General features: G+C 38.7%; 1 protein-coding gene across 1 annotated transcript in view; it reads right to left on the bottom strand.

Annotated features, from left to right (window-relative positions):
• Positions 1 to 19,698, bottom strand: part of CMC1 (C-X9-C motif containing 1) — an 81,079-nt gene that overhangs the window by 38,443 nt on the left and 22,938 nt on the right. The window contains exon 2 of the mRNA XM_053599451.1: positions 18,892 to 18,981. Coding sequence (XP_053455426.1) covers positions 18,892 to 18,981 — 90 coding nt within the window. The remainder of the gene's footprint in view (positions 1 to 18,891; positions 18,982 to 19,698) is intronic.

Here is a 19,698-nt window from a genome sequence, read left to right as displayed (position 1 = left end):
GCAATTATGAATTGGGCTGCAATAAACATTCTGATACAAATATCTTTGTTATGGTGTGATTTTTGGTCTTCTGGGTATATGCCCAGTAGGGGGATTACAGGATTGAATGGCAGATCTATTTTTAGATCTCTAAGTGTTCTCCATATCTCTTTCCAAAAGGAATGTATTAATTTGCATTCCCACCAGCAGTGCAAAAGTGTTCCCTTTTCTCCACATCTGCGCAAACATCTCTGGTCTTGGGATTTTGTGATGTAGGCTAGTCTCACTGGAGTTAGATGATATCTCAAAGTAGTTTTGATTCGCATTTCTCTGATGATTAAAGATGATGAGCATTTTTTAATAGGGATTGCATTGAAATTATATATTGCTTTGGGTAGTATGGACATTTTAACAATGTTGATTCTTCCCAACCATGAGCATGGTATATTTTTCCATTTGTTAACATTCTCAACTATCTCTTTTCTTAGAGTTTCACAGTTCTCTTTATACAGATCCTTCATGTCCTTTGTTAGATAAACTCCCAGGTATTTCATCTTCTTTGGCACTACTGTGAATGGGATAGAGTCCTTAATTGTTTTTTCAACTTGACTACTTTTGGTATATATAAAGGCTACCGATTTATGAATGTTGATTTTGTAACCTGAGACACTGCTGTATTCCTTGATCACTTCTAAGAGTTTTGTAGTAGAGTCTCTACTATTTTCCAGATATACAATCATATCATCTGCAAAGAGCGAAAGTTTGATCTCTTCTGACCCTATGTGGATACCCTTGATCGCCTTTTCTTCCCTAATTGCGGTGGCTAAAACTTCCATTACAATGTTAAAAAGCAATGGAGACAATGGGCAACCTTGTCTGGTTCCTGATCTGAGTGGAAATGATTCCAATTTAACTCCATTCAATATGATATTGGCTGTGGGTTTGCTGTAGATGGTCTCTGCCAGTTTAAGAAATGTCCCTTCTATACCGATTTTCTTAAGTGTTCTGATCATGAAGGGATGTTGGATGTTATCAAAAGCTTTTTCTGCATCAATCGAGAGAATCATATGGTCTTTGTTTTTTAATTTGTTTATGTGCTGAATTACATTTATTGATATACGTATATTGAACCAGCCTTGAGACCCTGGGATAAAACCGACTTGGTCATGATGTATGATTTGTTTGATATGTTGCTGGATTCTGTTTGTTAGAATCTTGTTGAATATTTTTGCATCTATATTCATTAGTGATATTGGTCTATAATTTTCTTTCATTGTTGGGTCTTTTCCTGGTTTGGGGATCAGGGTGATGTTTGCTTCATAGAACGTGTTGGGTAGTCTTCCTTCTTTTTCTACCTTTTGGAACAGGTTGAGTAATATAGGTACTAATTCCTCTTTAAAGGTTTGGTAGAATTCTGATGTAAAACCATCTGCTCCCAGGCTTTTCATTTTGGGGAGATTTTGTAGTTGATGTTATTTCCGAACTTGATATGGGCCTGTTCAACATTTCCACTTGATTTTGGTTAAGTCTTGGAAGGTGACGTGCTTCCAAGTAACGGTCAATTTCCTTCAGATTTTCATATTTCTGAGAGTAAAGTTTCTTATAATATTCATTAAGGATTTTTTGGATTTCTGCAGAGTCTGTTATTTCTTCTTTGTTATTTCTGATTGATGATATTAGAGATTTTACTCTTTTTTTCCTGATTAGGTTGGCCAAAGGTTTATCTATTTTGTTGACCTTTTCAAAAAACCAGCTTTTTGATTTATTGATCTGTTGTATTATTCTTTTGTTTTCAATTTCATTTAGTTCTGCTCTGATTTTGGTTATTTCTTTTCTTCTACTGGATTTGGGGTTGGAGTGTTCTTCCATTTCCAGTCTCTTGAGATGTCCCATTAAGTTGCTTACTTCCTCTCTTTCTGTTCTCCTGAGGAAGGCTTGCAGTGCTATAAATGTCCCTCTTAGAACTGTCTTTGTGGTGTCCCAGAGGTTCTGATAGTTCGTGTCTTCATTGTCATTTTGTTCCAGAAATTTGGCAATTTCCTTCTTGATCTCATCTCTGACCCAGCTATCATACAACATAAGGTTATTTAACTTCCATGTTTTTGTATGTGTATGCAGATTCCTGTTGTTACTCAGCTCAAGTTTTATTCCATGATGGTCTGAGAAGATGCATGGAATAATTTCTATTCCTTTAAATTTACTGAGGTTAGACTTGTGACCTAAGATGTGATCGATTCTGGAGTAAGTTCCGTGGGCTGATGAGAAGTATGTGTATTCAGTTTTGTTGGGATGAAATGTTCTGTAGATGTCTGCTAAATCTAAATGCTGGATGGTTAGATTTAAATCTAGAATTTCTTTACTCAGCTTTTTGTTGGAGGATCGATCCATCACTGCCAAAGGAGTGTTAAAATCTCCGACTATTATAGAGTTGGAGGAAATCAAGTTGCTCATGTCTGTTAGAGTTTCTCTTATAAATTGAGGTGCATTCTGGTTGGGTACATAGATATTAATAATTGAAAACTCATTATATTGAATCTTACCCTTAACAAATATGAAGTGACCATTTTTGTCCTTCCTTACTTTTGTTGGTTTAAAGCCTATTGTATCCGCAAATAAAATTGCAACTCCTGCTTTTTTCTGGTTACCATTTGCCTGAAATATGGATGACCATCCTTTCACCCTGAGTCTGTATTTGTCTTCTAAGTTAAGATGTGACTCTTGTATGCAACAAATGTCTGGCCTGAGTTTTTGTATCCAGTCAGCTAACCTATGTCTCTTTAGAGGGCAGTTTAAGCCATTCACATTAAGGGAGAGTATTGATAAGTTTGATGAAATTTGGGGTATTGAGTTTTTCGAAAGTCCAGTGGGCATTTTTAATCCTTTTGCCATTGTGGAAGTTGGAGTTTGATCAGAAGTTTCTGAGTGAGTTTACTTTTGTATTAGAGGATTGGGTTGGTTATTATGGAGGATAGGTCTGAGAATATCCTGAAGAGCTGGTTTGGTTATGGCAAATTTCTTTAGCATATGTATGTCATTAAAGTATTTAATTTCTCCATCATAAATGAAACTCAGTTTAGCTGGGTACAAGATCAGGGGTTGAAAGTTATTTTGCTTGAGGAGAGTAAACGTTGATGATCACCCTCTTCTGGCTTGAAAAGTTTCAGCAGTCAATCTAATGTTCTTCCCTTTGAAGGCAATAGATTTCTTTCACCTGGGCACTTTGAGAATTTTCTCCTTTATATTAACTTTAGTGAAGTTAATTATGATATGCCTGGGGGATGTCTTATTGGGGTTGAGTCGTGCTGGGGTTCGGAAGCTATCTTCTATCTGAATTTCAGGTTCTCTAGGCATGTCTGGAAAATTCTCTTTTATAATTTCATGCAGAAGGGCCTCTGCACCCAGTGAGGCCACTTCATCTGTTTCAGGAATTCCTATGAGTGGGATATTTGCCTTCTTCGAGTTATCCCAGAGCTCTCTGAGTGAGTGATCCATTTTTGCTCTCCATTTCTCTTCCTCTTTGAGAGTTTGGGAGCGTTCAAATGACATCTCTTCGATGTTGGAGATCCTTTCTTCTGCTTGGTCCATTCTGTTGCTAAGGGATTCTACTGTCTTTTTCATATCTTTGAGGGTTGCAAATTCTTGTTTCAGTGTGTCTAAGTCTTTGGTGGTTTTGTCTTTAAATTCGTTAAATTCTTGAGACAGCTTTTGAATTTCTCCACGAATTCCTAATTCCATTTTGTTAATCTTGTTTGCCATCCAAATTCTGAATTCGATTTCTGACATCTCAGCCAGTTGTTTGTGAATGGGATCTTCAATTACATCTGCCGTATCTTTCCTTGGGGGGGTTGATCTATTCTGATTATTCATGTTACCAGAGTTTTTCCGCTGATTCCACCCCATGATTGTTTTACTCCCTTTTATTTTCCTCTGGTGTTTTGTCGAGGACCCGTACAGTGCTGTGGCCGAGAAACTGGGGCCCTGTTTGGTGTAGAGGGGCTAAGTGGTTCTGTCTTGTTTTCAGCTGGTTTCTATGTGACCCTAGTAAAACAGTTACTCTGGGTTGAAGTCTCAGCTATGGAGAAATACCAGCAATTAAGTCACCCCACCCACCACAGGCAACAAATGGAAAAGGAAAATCAAACCTTCCTACAACCACACACCCAGGGCACCACCTGGATAGTCTCCAGGTGAGTGACTCAGTTCAAAAAGTCCAAGTCAATTGTCTCAGTCAGCAGCTGCCTCGGGTAGGAGAGTTCAAGAGGTCCCTGGGAACTAGATCACAGGGGTCTGGTGACTGCTCTAAAATGGCTTGCTCCAGTGCTGCGTGGAGTCAGGAAGAGCCACCGGTAAATTGATCAGTCTGGGAAGATTGATGCCTCCTTCCCCACCTTGCATCTCTGTCACACCCAGTCGGTGCTAGCCCCACAGGGCTGTGACCCAGTCAGTTGTCTGCAGTAAGCAGATACTCCAGGGGTTTGCACCTGCCTAAGTCACAGGGTAGTCTGTGTCTGCTCGACTAGGCTGCTATTCTCTGTCTTTATCCAGCAGGGGGTGGTGTGGCCTGTCAACCTTGGGCACTTGATAGAGGCTGGAGGTGTTCACTCAGTTCCAGCCCCACCCTTAGTTTATGTTACTGGAACAACCCTGTGGGAGTTTGTTTCTGACCTTGCCAGGTTCCTCTGCAGAGGAGAGGCTGATTTGAGTTCCCAGAACCTGTGCCTCAGGCCCTGTCTTTAGTCCTGCGGATTTGTATTCGCAGCACAATCAGTTGTTGGCTGTAGCCTCTTGGCCTCCTTTGTCTATAGGCTGGTGATCCCCTAAGGGCCAGGTGCGTCTTAGGCTCAGTAGAGGGGTCCTCTGGATCAGCCCCACCCTGGGAGTTTCCCGGCTCTGCGGGTGTGTTTTCTAGTCCCCGTGTTCCACCCAGGTTGGTACCGTTTCAGGAAAACCCTTTACTCACGGGGCCTGTGCTTCAGTCCCAGGTCTGTTCCATGGTGGTTGCCATCTGAGAAGATGCTTGGCCTCATCTGGTTGCCCAGGAAGACAGGAGGAGAGGCTATGGGATATCTGGGGGTGGGCCTTGTTATTGCTGAAGACGGCTGTTGCTCTGCACCTCAGGGCACCACCGCTCCAGTGTAATTCCCTCTCAGCCGACTGTCATCTTCTCGCTCCTTTGCTACAGAGTCAGCACTGGCCAGCTGCAGTCCAGGTCCTGTCTACACCTCTCGAGAGTTCACCCAAGAATCTGGACTCCTGGGGGGGCAGGTCTCCAGATCATGGAGTGAGAGTGGAGGGGAGCGTTAGGAGCTCAGAGTTGCAGGTCGTAACACCAAGGTCATTGAGACCAAATGAACAAATAAACAGATACAAAGGTTAGCAGGCACATGGGCCCATAGATACAGAGACAGACGGAAACGCATAGACATACAGGCAAGAGCCACGACAACAGCAATATAAGAACAACTGCAATAAAAATAGTGATAATCGTAAAATAATTGAAAGAAAGGGAAAAAAGAGAGAAAAAAGTGGTGTTAGAAGGAATGTTAAATGAGAAGAAAGAAGAAATTAAAATTAGAAGACATAGAAAAATATATCTATATAAAAAGTAATAATAATAAAAAATTATCGAAATCTCCTCTAAGAAAATGGTAAGGAAAAAACAGACAAAAACAACAACAAAAAAAAACCCCACGAAAACCAAAAACAAAACAAAACAAAACAAAACAAAAATAAGGCACCAACTACAAAAATATTCTTGTGTGTAGAAATATACCTATAAATATCTATATGTCTGCTGTAGGGATCAACTTTCGTAGGAATATATTCATACTGCAATATACTTTCTGGACACCAGGTGGCGCTGTGAGTGGTTCCGAGACTTATACCTGAGTTACAGTTTATACTGTTACCATGGTAACCACCTTCCATGGCCGATCATCATTTTGGAGTTTCCGTAAAAGTTTGTCGCCTAAGAATTGTGCAACCTCGGCTGTTCTTTTCCAGTCAGCACTTGCGACCGACCTTCCCACTCAGTGCAGGTGTCCACGCTTCCTAAGTCCCTCCACTCTGTCCCCAGGTTCCCCCGCAAACTGGCGACTACAATCAGCCATAAGGGGAGCGGTGCTGAGTTCACGCAGTCGTTGGTGGGCTCGCGGCTCCATCTCCTGTAGCTGGTTCCCACCGGTCCGCAGCTTCAGTAGCTTCACGGCTCCAGAAGCCAAAGCCGGGTCCTAGGCTTCAAGCCGGTTGGTGCGCTCGGGGGACTTATTTTGAGTTTTATGGTTCAGAGTTCCCCTTTTGGATGGAAGCCTGCCAGTTCGCCGTGCAGCCTGAACCGCCAGCCCCCTCCAACACCTGGGGGAAAGGTGCCCGCCCTTTTGGGTAGTTCAAAATGTCTGTTTCCCGGGCAGGATCCCTTCCCTTCAATTGTCCAACAGTTTGCCCAGCTCCCCGTGGTTTTGAGTGGCTCTCCTTTCGGATGCCTCCCTCAGTTCAGGATTAATTATTTGTCAACTGGATTTTGTCAGCATTTACAAGCTGCTGACCTCCGTAGGGGAGGAGCTTGCTGGCCAGCACGGCCAAGCAGGGAAGAATCTCTACAACAGAGTCTGTAATTTTAAATTACCCCTCATATATAGCAAACCGCCAGTTCGCTGGGCATCTCCAGCTCTCTGTCCACTCCAATAATCCACACACAGGGATGGTCCAGACCGCCTTTCCTCTCACCTGGTGGCTTGGGAAAGGTGGGCTACACGTCCGTCCTGTCCGCCATCATGCTCCGCCTTCCCTCTCTCTCCTGAGTTCAACTTTTATTCCATGGTGGTCCGAGAAGATGCAAGGAATAATTTCTATTCCTTTAAATTTACTGAGGTTAGACTTGTGACCTAAGATGTGATCGATTTTGGAGTATGTTCCGTGGGCTGATGAGAAGTATGTGTATTCAGTTTTGTTGGGATGAAATGTTCTGTAGATGTCTGCTAAATCCAAATGTTGGATGGTTAGGTTTAAAATTCCTTTGCTCAGCTTCTTATTGGAGGATCCATCCAACACTGCCCGCATTGTACTAATCTTGTTTGCAATCCAAATTCTGAATTCGATTTCTGACATCTCGGCCAGCTGTTTATGAATGGGATCTTCAGTTACATCTGCCATATCTTTCCTTGGGGGATTGATCTATTCTGGTTATTCATGTTACCAGAGTTTTTCCACTGATTCCGCCCCATGATTGTTTTATACCATTTGATTTTTCCCCTGGAGCTTTGTCGAGGACCCACACAGTGCTATGGCCTGAGAAACTGGGGACCTGTTCGGTGTGGTGGGGCTAAGCGGTTCTATCTTGTTTTCAGCTGGTCTCTGTTCGACCCTAGTGCAACAGTTACTCTGGGTTGAAGTCTCAGCTGTGGAGAAATACCACCAATTAAGTCACCCCACCCGCCACAGGCAACAATTGGAAAAGGAAAATCAAACCTTCCTACAACCACATACCCAGGGCACCACTGGAATAGTCCTCGGGTGATTGGCTCAGTTCAAAAGGTCCAAATCAATTGTCTCAGTCAGCACCTGCCTCAGGTAGGAGAGTTTAAAAGGTCTCTGGCAACTGGATCACAGGGGTCTGGTGACAACTCAGATATGACTTGCTCTGGTGCTCCGTGGAGTCAGGAGGACCTACTCAGCAAATAGATTAGTCTGGGAATGTGGATGCCTCCTTTCCCACCTTGCACCTCTGTCACACCCAGTCACTGATAGCCCCACAGGGCTGTGACCCAGTTGCCTCTAGTGAACAGATATTCCATGGGTTTGCACCTGCCTGAATCACAAGGAAATCTATTTCTGCTCAGCCAGGCTGCTGTGCTCTGCCTCTATCCAGAAGGGGGAGGTGAGGCCTGAGAACCTCTGGCGCTTGATGGAGGCTGGGGGGTGTTCACTCAGTTCCAGCCCCGCCTCTAATTGATGTTACTGACAGAACAGAACAGAACAGAACAACTTTGCAGGAATTTGTTTCTGTCCCTGCTAAATTCCCCTGCAGAAGAGAAGCTGTTTTGAGTTCCCAGAGCCTGTGCCTCAGGCTCTGTCTTTGCTCCTGCAGGTTTGTATTCGGTTAGCTGTCAGTTCTAGCCTCCTGCTTTCCTCTGTCTATAGGTTGATGATCCCCCGAGAACAGGGTGCATCTTAGGCTCAGTAAAGTGGTCCTCTGGGTCAGCCCCACCCTGGGAACTTCCCAGCTCTGTGCCTGCGTTTCTAGTCCCTGTGCTCCACCCAGGCCGGTAACGCCTCAGGCAAACCCTTTACTCATGGGGCCTGTGTTTCCATTCCGCCGTTGGTGCCACCTGAGAAGATGCCCGGCCTCCTCTGGTAGGCCAGGGAGACAGGGGGTGTGGCTTCAGAATATCTGGGTGTGAGCCCTATTGTCCAAAAAAGGCTGCTGCTCTGTGCCTCAGGGCACTGCAGCTCCAGTGTGGTTCCCTCTCAGCCGACCGTCCTCTCCCCACTCCCATGCTGCAAAATCAGCACTGACCAGCTGCGGTCTAGGCCCTGTCCACGCCCCTCAAGAAATCACCCAAGAATCTGGACTTCTGGGGGACAGGCCTCCAAACCTCAGAGTGAGAGTAGAAGGGAGTGCTCAGAATTGCAGGTAGAGAATATATACAGTTCTATACAGTTTTTTGCCTGGCAGGAGAACGCCGTGGCACCCTAGTAGGGGAGGTAGGTCCAATTTTTAGAGGGTCTCTCCCGTGGAGTGTAGTGGGAGGACCTTTGAACTCTGCTCGTTTGTTTGTGGGGCACTCTGAGCTGTTCTCATGTGGGTGGGGACTCCCGGCCGCTTGGTGATGGATTTTGTACCTTTTGTTTGTATCCTTGGGTTTGCAGCTTGCCTCAGTGGGGTTGATGTGTGTTCTTCAACCTTCTCTCTTGGTATAGCTCTAATCCACCAGGTTACTTGCTAAATTTCTGTCCTTTAACTCTCTTTCTGGATGGGAGCCTCTGTGGAAAGCTGGCTTCAGTTAGCCATCTTGTCTCCACCCCCATGCATGCATGCATTTTAAACGTAAAGACACAGGGATTACAATAGAATGCAACATCAAACTACTGGCATTGATTAGAAGGAAAGAGCAGTCTGACAATGTGACTTTTCAGATTATGTAAGCCAGTGGTTCTCAACCTTCCTAATGCCATGAACCTTTAATAGAGTCCAAAGGGGTGGTGGCCCCCAGGTTGAGAACTGCTGATGTAAGCAAAAGTCAACTGCTATTAAATTAAGAGAATAAACTGCTGTTTCACTATTTATCTATTCTTAGAATAAAGAAGGCTTCTCTTTAGTTATGGGGACTTCAAATAAAATTAAATATTACATTTAAAAATCTGACCAATCAATTTCTCTAGAGAAGGTAAGGAACAATCCATGCCTAAAGACACCTGTAAGGACAACAACACAGTTAACTCTGTAGAGGGACTACCTGCAGTTTATGCTGATCCTCACGCAGCCTGCCTTACACTTTTTATAAATGCCAATGCTTATGCCCCAGCAATCTGAGAGAGGAGTAAGCCTTTAGCTCTAGCAGGCACACTCCATTTTCTGTCACTATTAATGAACAACAGCTTTTAGTTTTAAAAGAGTGCACAAAGCCAAAATTTAGAAAGTAAAGATGTCAATTTGTCTTGTATTTGATTGCAAAACTAACCTTTCAATTCCTGGGGAAGGAGAGAAAAAGATAGGTGAGAAGGGGTTAAGAAAGAGAAGAGGTAGAAGTAACAGATTTAAGATGCATCCGATTTTTTACTAGAAATCAAATCTAAACTGCCTATCATGTTTTTAAGACACTCCAACATCAGCCCTGACTCTCAGACTTCATTTATCATTAATGCACAGAAGACACCATAGGTCTCCTCAGGTCGACCATCTCGCTGCTGAATAGACAAATTAAGCCCAATCTCACCTCTGTAACTTCAGTCCAAGTTTTTCATTTGAAATGTTTTTTTCCAGCTTTCCTATACTTATCCAGATCATTAGCCATACTTAGAGGTCCAGCTGATACCTCACATACTTCATTAAGTCTCACCTGTCTAAATCAGAATTCACTGCCTTTTATTTTTCTAAATTAATATATAGGTATTTTATTATAATTGCATCACATGGTATAATTTTATTTTATGTGCCTGGTTTGTCTCTCATCAACCAGCCAACAAGGTACTTAAAAGTAAATCTCAAACGTCTATTTCTATAACACTTCTCACAATATTAAGTATGTGATAGGCATTCAATAATATTAAATAGAAATTACACTTAATTCTGCCAGGTAAACTTAATTCTGTGACTAGTAGAAAAGTTTTTAAAATTTCTGAAGCAAATGTCTAGTTATCTTCAATTTTCATTACCTTTTCCAATGAAAAATCATTGATAAATGTAAAAAAGAAACTTAGAAAAAGAACCAATTAGAAGTAACAATACATGGAAACAACTCTTGTTAACATTTGGTCATAGCATTCTTTCTTTGCAGTATTAATCATAATTTTAAATTAGATATTTATTTGATAATGATCTCCGTTACCATATTAAGAATAAAGGCTGAATCTGTTTTAGTCACATTTATGTAGACAGCTTATGTACAGTAATGAGCACATGGTAAATATACATAAATTTATGAAATTAATTCTGGTAAGCTCTTTCTGTATTTTTAACATTTAATTTAATTAAGACAGAGGTCAGGAAATGTTTTCAGTAAAGAACAATATAGTAAATATTTTTGGCTTTGTGGGCCATATGGTCTCTGTTGCAACTACTCAACTCTACCACTGTAGTGTGAAAGCAGCCATAGGCAGTACATAAGTAAATGAGCATGGCTGTGTTCCAAGGAAGCCTGGTTTACAGAGATAGGCAGTGGACCAGATTTGACCATTAGACTGTAGTTAACCCAACTCCTGAATGAAAACAATACACTGTGACTAGCTTCTCATCATCAATCTATACATTTACCATGACTGCAAATGTGTACACTTTAATTTATATAAGCAGCTGGACTATGATGACATCTAAGTTTTTGGCAATATTCCACATTACATGCAATGCTATGTTGAACACTCTTACACATATTTTATTGCACATCCCTGATCATTTCCTTAAATTAAAATCCTATGATAGCGTTCCTAGGTTAAGGAAGAGCAACATTTATTAATTTTTGTTAATTTTTAAAAAACAAATATTTTCATGATACTGTACTGATCTATATCTAGCCATCATAAATAAATGCTTTTCCAGAATCTTGTCAATGCTATACATGTTTTCTTATCCGTAAGTACTTTGTCATGCAGGATTAGACTTTAACATTTCTCTAATTAGTTTTCTAATTAGATAATATTTATATAAAATAAAATAAATATTAAGTAATACATACCACTTAATGAAATAAAGTATACCCCTGTGCAATACAATCCCCTAAAAAACACAGAATATTAAAATCACTCTGAGAAAGTTCCTCTAAAGTCCTTTCCCAATCAATTCTTGTACCACTACCACCCCAACAGTACAACTATTATTTGGATTAGTTTTGCCTATTCTTGAACACCATATAAATGCTGCCTGCTGTAATACATAACACATATATTAAAAAAGACCATATCCTCTTTTATATTCCCCTTATATTTATACTTCATTCAGTACAATAGTTTCTAAATTCATCTCTCCTGTTGAGAAGATGTACAGTAGTTTGTTCCATTTTTTTTTTTTATTAAATCATAGCTGTGTACATTGGTATGATCATGGGGCATCATACACTAGCTTCATAAACCGTTTGACACATTTTCGTCACACTGGTTAACATAGCCTTCCTGGCGTTTTTCAGTTATTTCTACATTTACTAAGTTTCACATATATCCTTGTAAGAAGTTTGTTCCATTTTAACTGCTGAAGAGTAATCCATTGTATGAGTACACTACACTTAGTCTACCCCTTCTCCTTTTGAAAAAAACGTGGGCTATTTACAACTTTTGGCTATTAATGAGTAAGCTACTCTAATTATTATTGTGCTGGCCTTTTCCTGTGTACATAAGTTTCACTTCTCCTGCATTTAGATGCTAGGTCACGAGGCAAATGTGTGTTTCATGAATGTTGTCAGTGTTCTTAATCGTAGCCATTGCAGATATGCTTTTCCACTTATGTGAAGGCTGTCCTTAATGTTACTGTCCCACAAGTCTCTGAGGTGCTGCTCATTTTTTAAATCTTTCTTCTACTCTGTTCCTCAGACAAGATATTTCTATTGATCTATGTCTAGGTTCACTTCCTGTCATTTCCATTCTGAAAGTTTTATGTCAGATACTATATTTTTCTGTTCTAGAATTTTCATTTCATTTTCACTTATCGCTCTAAATTTTGTTAAGATTTCCTGTTTTTATTCATTGCAAGCATATTTCCCTTTACAGTTGTGCTCAACTGTAGACTTTGCATAAATATACCTCCAAAGATGAACTGCATAAATTGTTTAAAAATCCATCTTGACAAAATTCCCTGCGAACTTAGTCATTTAAATATTTAGTATTTGCAGTTTTCATTTACTTTTGAAACTAACACATACTGTACTTTTCTCTGTAAGAAGAAAAACAGCCGTTTTATTCAAGGACATTTGTGTACAAGTACATATTTTATTATGTAAATTATAATTACATGTTAATTTTATTGTAAAACTGTCTTGTCTTTGGAAAGAAGACAACCATAATAAGCCACTGATTCCAATAGGCGTATGAGTTAACAAATGTAACTGAAAAACAATGGATCAATGAGAAATGACCATTATATAGTGGTACGCCCCCCACTATCCATGAAAATACAGTCTAGAACTCCAGCAGATGCCTGAAAACACAAATAGTACTGAACCCCATTAGGTTTTTTTCCTGTACATAGAGACATATGATAAATTATACAATGAGATTAACAATAATAATAAAATAGAAAAATTATAGTAATACACAGTAATGTAAATTGAGCATGGCCACTCTCTCAAAATATTTTATTGTACTGTACTCACATTTCTAATTCAGACCACGGTTGACTGGGTAATAGAAACCATAAGGGACTATTGTATACTTTCTTCAGTTATTTTAAAATAATATAGTTTGATATAAGGTTATTACTTATGATTCCATCAGCATAAAATCAGGCTGACAGGTATACACTTACTGCTAATTAACTTTCATTGTGCCCATGTGCAGAAAAGAGTTAACACAGCAGACACAGTACTGCTATCCTTAGAAAGGGCTGTTTGCGAGGTTGGACCTCAGAGGCATCTGAGAACCTGGGTTTGGGAAGTGTCCCACCACTACCTAATTGATAAGAGTTGCTCCCTGTGCCCAAACTTGTGCAACAATATGGTTTATGCTGAACACCTGCTTTCCTTTTGGGGATCTGATATTTTGGTACCTGTTAGGCAGAGGGTGCCCAGATGACCAAATTCAATGCTAGAGGAATTGAGGAATTAAGCATGCCTGAGTAGGACTCTTACTTAGAGCTTACATCTAGTTTCCTCTGAACTCAGTCATGTGTCTTTTCCCTTTTTGCTTTATATCTTTTTGATGTAATAAATCTTAGCCATAAATGCAACTATATGCTAAGTCCTGTGAGTTTTCTGAGCAAATCTGCCGAAGCCAGGGGTGCTCTTGGGGACCCATGACACAATCCAGTATAATCTAAACAGCAGGAACTGTGTCTTATATCTATCTGTATTTCATAGAGTACAAGAAATATATCTTATATATAACATATATTCACCATATTTGGTGATTGTTATACTCTTAGCATATCCAAACCAGTCTAAAGATGGGTGGCATCTCCACTTTGCGTTAGTTAATATTGGTGAACTAACACCAATGACAGAAACATGTGTGAAAATAATAGTACAGTTCAAACAACAAATGAAAAGTTCTTCGCAGAGGATGGCGCCTGTGGCTCAAAGGAGTAGGGCGCCAGCCCCATATGCCGGAGGTGGTGGGTTCAAACCAAGCCCTGGCCAAAAACTGCAAAAAAAAAGTTCTTTGCAGATTCAGGTTGAAATCTATAGCCCTCCAACTTGTTTCAGAGCTGTTTTGATAATTCTCTGCCTACAAACTTCCTAAAGAATACCCTATGCATTCTTATTTTGATTCTCTTTTGCATCTGTTCGTAAATCTTTGGAATTTAGCAAAATTTAACAGACTTCAGTTGTGTATGCCTAATAGAAGAAGGGGTGAGGCATTTTACCAAACTTCTGTGTTAATTAACTACAGCTCTGTGATGTTTCAAAGAAACAATCCATGCTTTCTTGGACTTCATAGATCCTCCAGAACTATACCCCACGTACTGGACAAAATATCAAAAAGACTGCATCACAGACACAAAGGAAACATTAAAATGAAGCAAAAGAAGGCTCAAGGTCAGGTGAGTAAGAGAATATAGCTAGGTTAAAGAAAGTTCCAACCCATCCCAGATGACCAAGTCTTAATCTCTCATAGCAAAAAGAAAAAACAAGCTCTTATTATTTTTAAAGCAAACATCATTCTCTAACAGAGAATTTATATCATATGTTAACTATGTACTTCAAAAAAGCAAAGAAATATAATGAGGAATTTTTAGAAAACACAGCAATTCAGTGATTCTTCTTCTTACAGGAGTTTATTTCCAGAAGAAAAAATTATAACATTAGAATGCATGATCTATTATATGACAAGCAATATTTTTTTTTAAATCACTAACATCAAAAAACAGCTGGAAAAAGGCCCAAAGTTGAAAGAAAGCAACCTCCAGAGTTTGTCACACCATCTACCTAAGACACAGACTGGTGACTCCTAGATCCATGAAAGAGCAATGTCTCCATCATTACAGCTGCTAGAAAGGGATTTCTATTTTGGCAGTTCAGAGACAAGGAAAGTAGGAGGAAATAAGAAGAGGTCTGGCTATTCTAAAGTTTTCCTTCAGTTCCATTCCCAATGTACTCAGTGTTCACGGTTTTAATGATGATTAAAAAAAAAATCAAGTGTTTTGCTTTTCTTTTTGGTTTTTGGCCGGGGCTGGGTTTGAACCCGCCACCTCTGGCATATGGGACCGGCGCCCTACTCCTTGAGCCACAGGCGCCGCCCTTAAAAAAAAAATCAAATGGAAAAGCCTTCTTACATAATTGCATTTCAGGAACTTCAAAGAAAGTCACATCACTTAGTAGAATTCCTCTATTCAAGAACCGTGGAATTACCAGTGTACCTTAGTCATTTCTTCTGGTGGCTCTGTTCACTGCCAATAGTATAACTGGCAAAAGAATACTATAAAGTTGATTTTATATTTAAATCAGTAACTCATCTTTTGGTACCAACACAGCTTATAATCTCGTCCAAACTTCCATAATAGTAAGACCAGAATTTTTTTTTTTTTTTTTGAGACAGAGTCTCACTATGTCGCCCTCGGTAGAGTGCTGTCGCGTCATAGCTCACAGAAACCTCAAACTCTTGGGCCTAAGTGATTCTCTTGCCTCAGGCTCCCAAGTTGCTGTGACTACACACACCTGCCACAATGCTCGGCTATTTTTGTTGTTGTTTTTGTTGTTGTTGCAGTTGTCATTATTGTTTTAGCTGGCCCAGGCTGGGTTTTGAACCCGCTAGCCTCAGTGTATGTGGCTGGCACCCTACCCACTGAGCTAGGGGAGGCTACAAGACCAAAATCTTGATTGTATAAGTATTTAATCTCTAAATCAAGCTACTTTTACTAATCATATCGAGGTTCCAAAAGAACAGGTGATCACTATTTTTCTCTTCCAAAAGAAACAAATACTTTTATGTTTCTTTACATTCTTAAAAACTTACTTTATTCAAATATTCTAAAATTGACACCATTTTAATAACATAAACACTGTTTGATTATCTTCCAAAGGCTAAGATTTATTATTGTTTTCATTATACTGAAATGGCACAGTTATTGGAACTTAAAAAAATTCACTGTAGAATCAGAATTATGTAACTGTAGACTAAAGGCAAATTTTAAAAGTATTAGAGTATATAATGACGAAACACCATGTTATCTACTGCATAAGACAAATTTTTATTGTATCTAAACATTAGATGAAAAATGCAATTCAGACGAAATCAGCAAATAGTAAAAAACAACAGTATATAGATAATGAAGGTAGCATGTAAGCTAGTTAAAAAATCATAATGAAGACAGAACTAGTAAGAATTTAGCAACCTGGATGAAATTGATATTCATTAGGGTACTCCTCACATCAATAGGGAACATTTGGACTCTGTGGTCTTTATCAGTGTCCCAGCTGGTAATGGTTGAAGGTTAATGCCTTACCCAATTCTGTTCAATTTTCCATCCTAATTAGCCCTCCAAATCTATAGCTGTGAGCACCAAGTGTCTGTGCTCAAAAGAAACTAATTAATGCTAGCAAATTAGATCAAGTCCAAAGATCCAACAGCCAAACTCTTAGTTAAATGCTCCTTGTTAATATGAAGTGTAGCTGTCAATAACTGCTGTTGGTGACTATAATGAGGCATCTTTCCTTCATTGAAAGTGATTTCATTTCTCTTTGTCCCTGGAAAAGCTGTTCCATTCCCTGCACCTAAGTTGCTGGCGGTCTGACCCAATTCTTACAATCAGCTGGGTTGAAATGACATAAAAAAAAAAAAATCAGACAGAAAAACCTTCCTACATAATCATGTTTCAGGCATTTAGCAGGAAGTCATATCACTTATTAAAATTCCTATATCTTTATCCAAGATTCAAACAATGAGCATGCACAACACTTTTATATAAAATCCCATAATTATTTAATAACACAAATGCTATAAATAGTAAATAAACTACAATGTAAGTGTCCTGATTCTAAATTATGTCTTATTGTTCAGTTTGAATGCAGCTTTCTTCTGCTGCTTGAACAATACTAATTTCATTCTTTCCTAATTTACATGGTTAAACAAGGAAAATATTTAGGATTTATTTTATAAAATAATCAATTTTAGATTCTTAAACAGTACTTTGGACCATATGGCCTAAAAAAAAAAATTAATCTGAGGTTACCTATAAGAAATTTAAATATTCAAAAATAAATTGTTATTTATAATGAACATACATTCTTATCCAAATGAATCTCAGATTTTAAGATGTTTTCAAGCCTTCAGAAGACCATAAACACATTAAAAAAAAAAAAAACCTAACCCTGTCAACATCCTAAACAACTTTTGATAAAGAAGTGAAAATTAAACACTTTCACTTCTGTACCATTATAAAGTTGTAGATGTGCAATGTAAATAATTATTTTAGTTATACTACATTCTTTCATTTCAAAAAGTAAAAACAAAGTTTCACTGTCTATGAAAGGCAGTTCTGAAACCCAAAGCTGTGCAATCATTCTGCATTTTCATCAGAATGTGGGTAAAAATTAAATCTATAATTGAGTTAGCTAACTTTTTTCCTTCTAGGTATCAGGACAATGTGTTACAAAACAGCATAAATGAATTTATTTTTATAACTTTAGACTGTTACCTGTAATACGTAAATACATTTTTACTATCCATTTTTTAATTTATTATCCATTTTTGAGTTTTTTCCTTTCTCATCTGAATCAGGGTGTATATTTTTTAAGTTCTATGACATAAATGGAGAATATGTCTCTTGTGACTATCAGCGTAACACCTGCCAGTGCCAGATGTGCATCAAACCCTGTTTGCAGGTGACAATGGGCTCATTTTTCCAGACACTTGGGGTGGGTGTTGAAGGAAGGTGCTCTGATTAAACAACTAGTTCAAGTGAAAGCAAGAGTAAAATTCTGGAATGATTATTTTAATATACTAAATTATGGATGGATTTTTAAATGGAATAGGTCATAAGTCATTTAACTTAATAAACAGAAATGACCACCACACATTGTTGAGTCTAAGGAACTACTCTTATTTTATTGCCTCTATCCATCAACTGCAAATATCTTCTATAAGGGCTGAGGGCAGGGACAGGGACATAAATGACACAGGTCTTACAACTTGGGCTGACACAGCCCTGCTCCCCTGTCTAGAAGTTTACAGTGAAAAGTGCAGCCCATGATCCTAAAAAGTACCGTGGTCCCTCATCCCAGGAAGGAAGAGTGAAGAAGAGAAGCCAGAAAAACAGCCTATGTTAGTGAAATTTTGCATAGTACTACTTCTTTTTAATGGCCACTTCAAGAGGTAGTTTTTCAAAAATATTTCTACAGTAATATTGCCATCTGTTTCTCTAATTACTCATCGTTTACAAATGTACTGTGGCTTCATCTTTTACCTTCCACCGCTTTATATTTTTCGCTAGAGTGTTGCATATACGTTAATCAACAATATGTCTCTATATTTATAGAATACAGGAATATTTTATGTTAAAAAACATTTTCCAAAGAAAAACATATACATGTGGGTGCCTGGTGTATGTATTTATATAAATATCTTCCACTTAGAAACATACAACAAAAATAACACAGACTCACTGTTGGTCCTACTAGGATTCCATTAACAATTCAGTAATAGACAATGACACCAAAGAAAATCATCTTAGAATACATATATATATATATATATACACAAATATATATACACGTAAATATATGAATGTGTTGATAGATGAAAAAAAGGTGCACGTTAGTTTTGGTCTTTCTTCTTTCCCTATCAAAATCACCAGAACAACTCAGTTCTCCAAAATGCCAAATTTTTCTCTGTATGTAACTGTTTTCCTAGTAATTTGGGAGAATATTTTTAAATTGTAAATCAATTGAACACTGCTGAAAATTCTGAAACCTGAAATATTGGTATTTCAGTGAAAGGGTGAGAAGCAATTCATACATATTAATTCACTGACTACTAGACTCCCAGGTGAAGGATTAAATTCAGATCATATTATTAAAAATAAATTCGATCTTTACATGAATATTTGAATCTTACCTTGAACTTGTTCAGAACACCGCTCTCTGGCCTTTTCTCTCATCATTTTAGGGATCAAAACATCTTTTTCGACATGTCTAAGATGCTGGTCTGGAAAAAAAAATCTTTCTTTAATAAAGTCTCCCGTAAATCCACACATTATGGGAAAAATAAACACTCTGGTTTACTTAAAACAAAAACCTATAAAAATATATTCAAAACTGAGCCTTTAACAACCTGATATAAGTGACTATTTTAGTCACTGGAAACATCCTAAATAGTTTTTGATATACAACCAATAAAAACAAAAAACAAAAAAACACAAGTAGCATAGGCAACATCTTTCCAAACATTATGTAAACTATATGGTAGCATTTTTACTTAATAACATATTCCCATGTAGTCTTGCCAAAATTAGAATCTAAATCATCTTATTATTAATATAATCCACAAAAAGTTTTTCATTGACACCAAGATCCAAGAATAGATGAAGAGATAACAAGATTAAGAAAAACAAGAGTAGCTTTTCTACCTGGTAATCAAGGAAGACCTAAGCAAGAACTGGCAGAAGTGGACTACGGGTCCTTACACAAAGCACATGAGATTTCTGTACATTTTAAATGCAGCTTCCACAAGTGGACTACAGTAGCAGACTAAGCACCTGCTCCAGAGTCCCATTCGCTCCTTAAATTCTAAGAGTCCTGAAAACAAACATGGGGTAAGTGTCCTCAGTGAATCAGAAATGATGAGGAATCTCATTACTGAAAGATAAAAGGCAGAAGAGATCAGGTTAAGGGAGGTAATGATATTCCTATAGAGTACCCAGGA

The sequence above is a fragment of the Nycticebus coucang genome, chromosome 8 (genome assembly GCF_027406575.1).
Source record: "Nycticebus coucang isolate mNycCou1 chromosome 8, mNycCou1.pri, whole genome shotgun sequence".
Lineage (NCBI taxonomy): Eukaryota > Metazoa > Chordata > Mammalia > Primates > Lorisidae > Nycticebus > Nycticebus coucang.
This window is presented reverse-complemented; position numbering and strand designations above follow the sequence as displayed.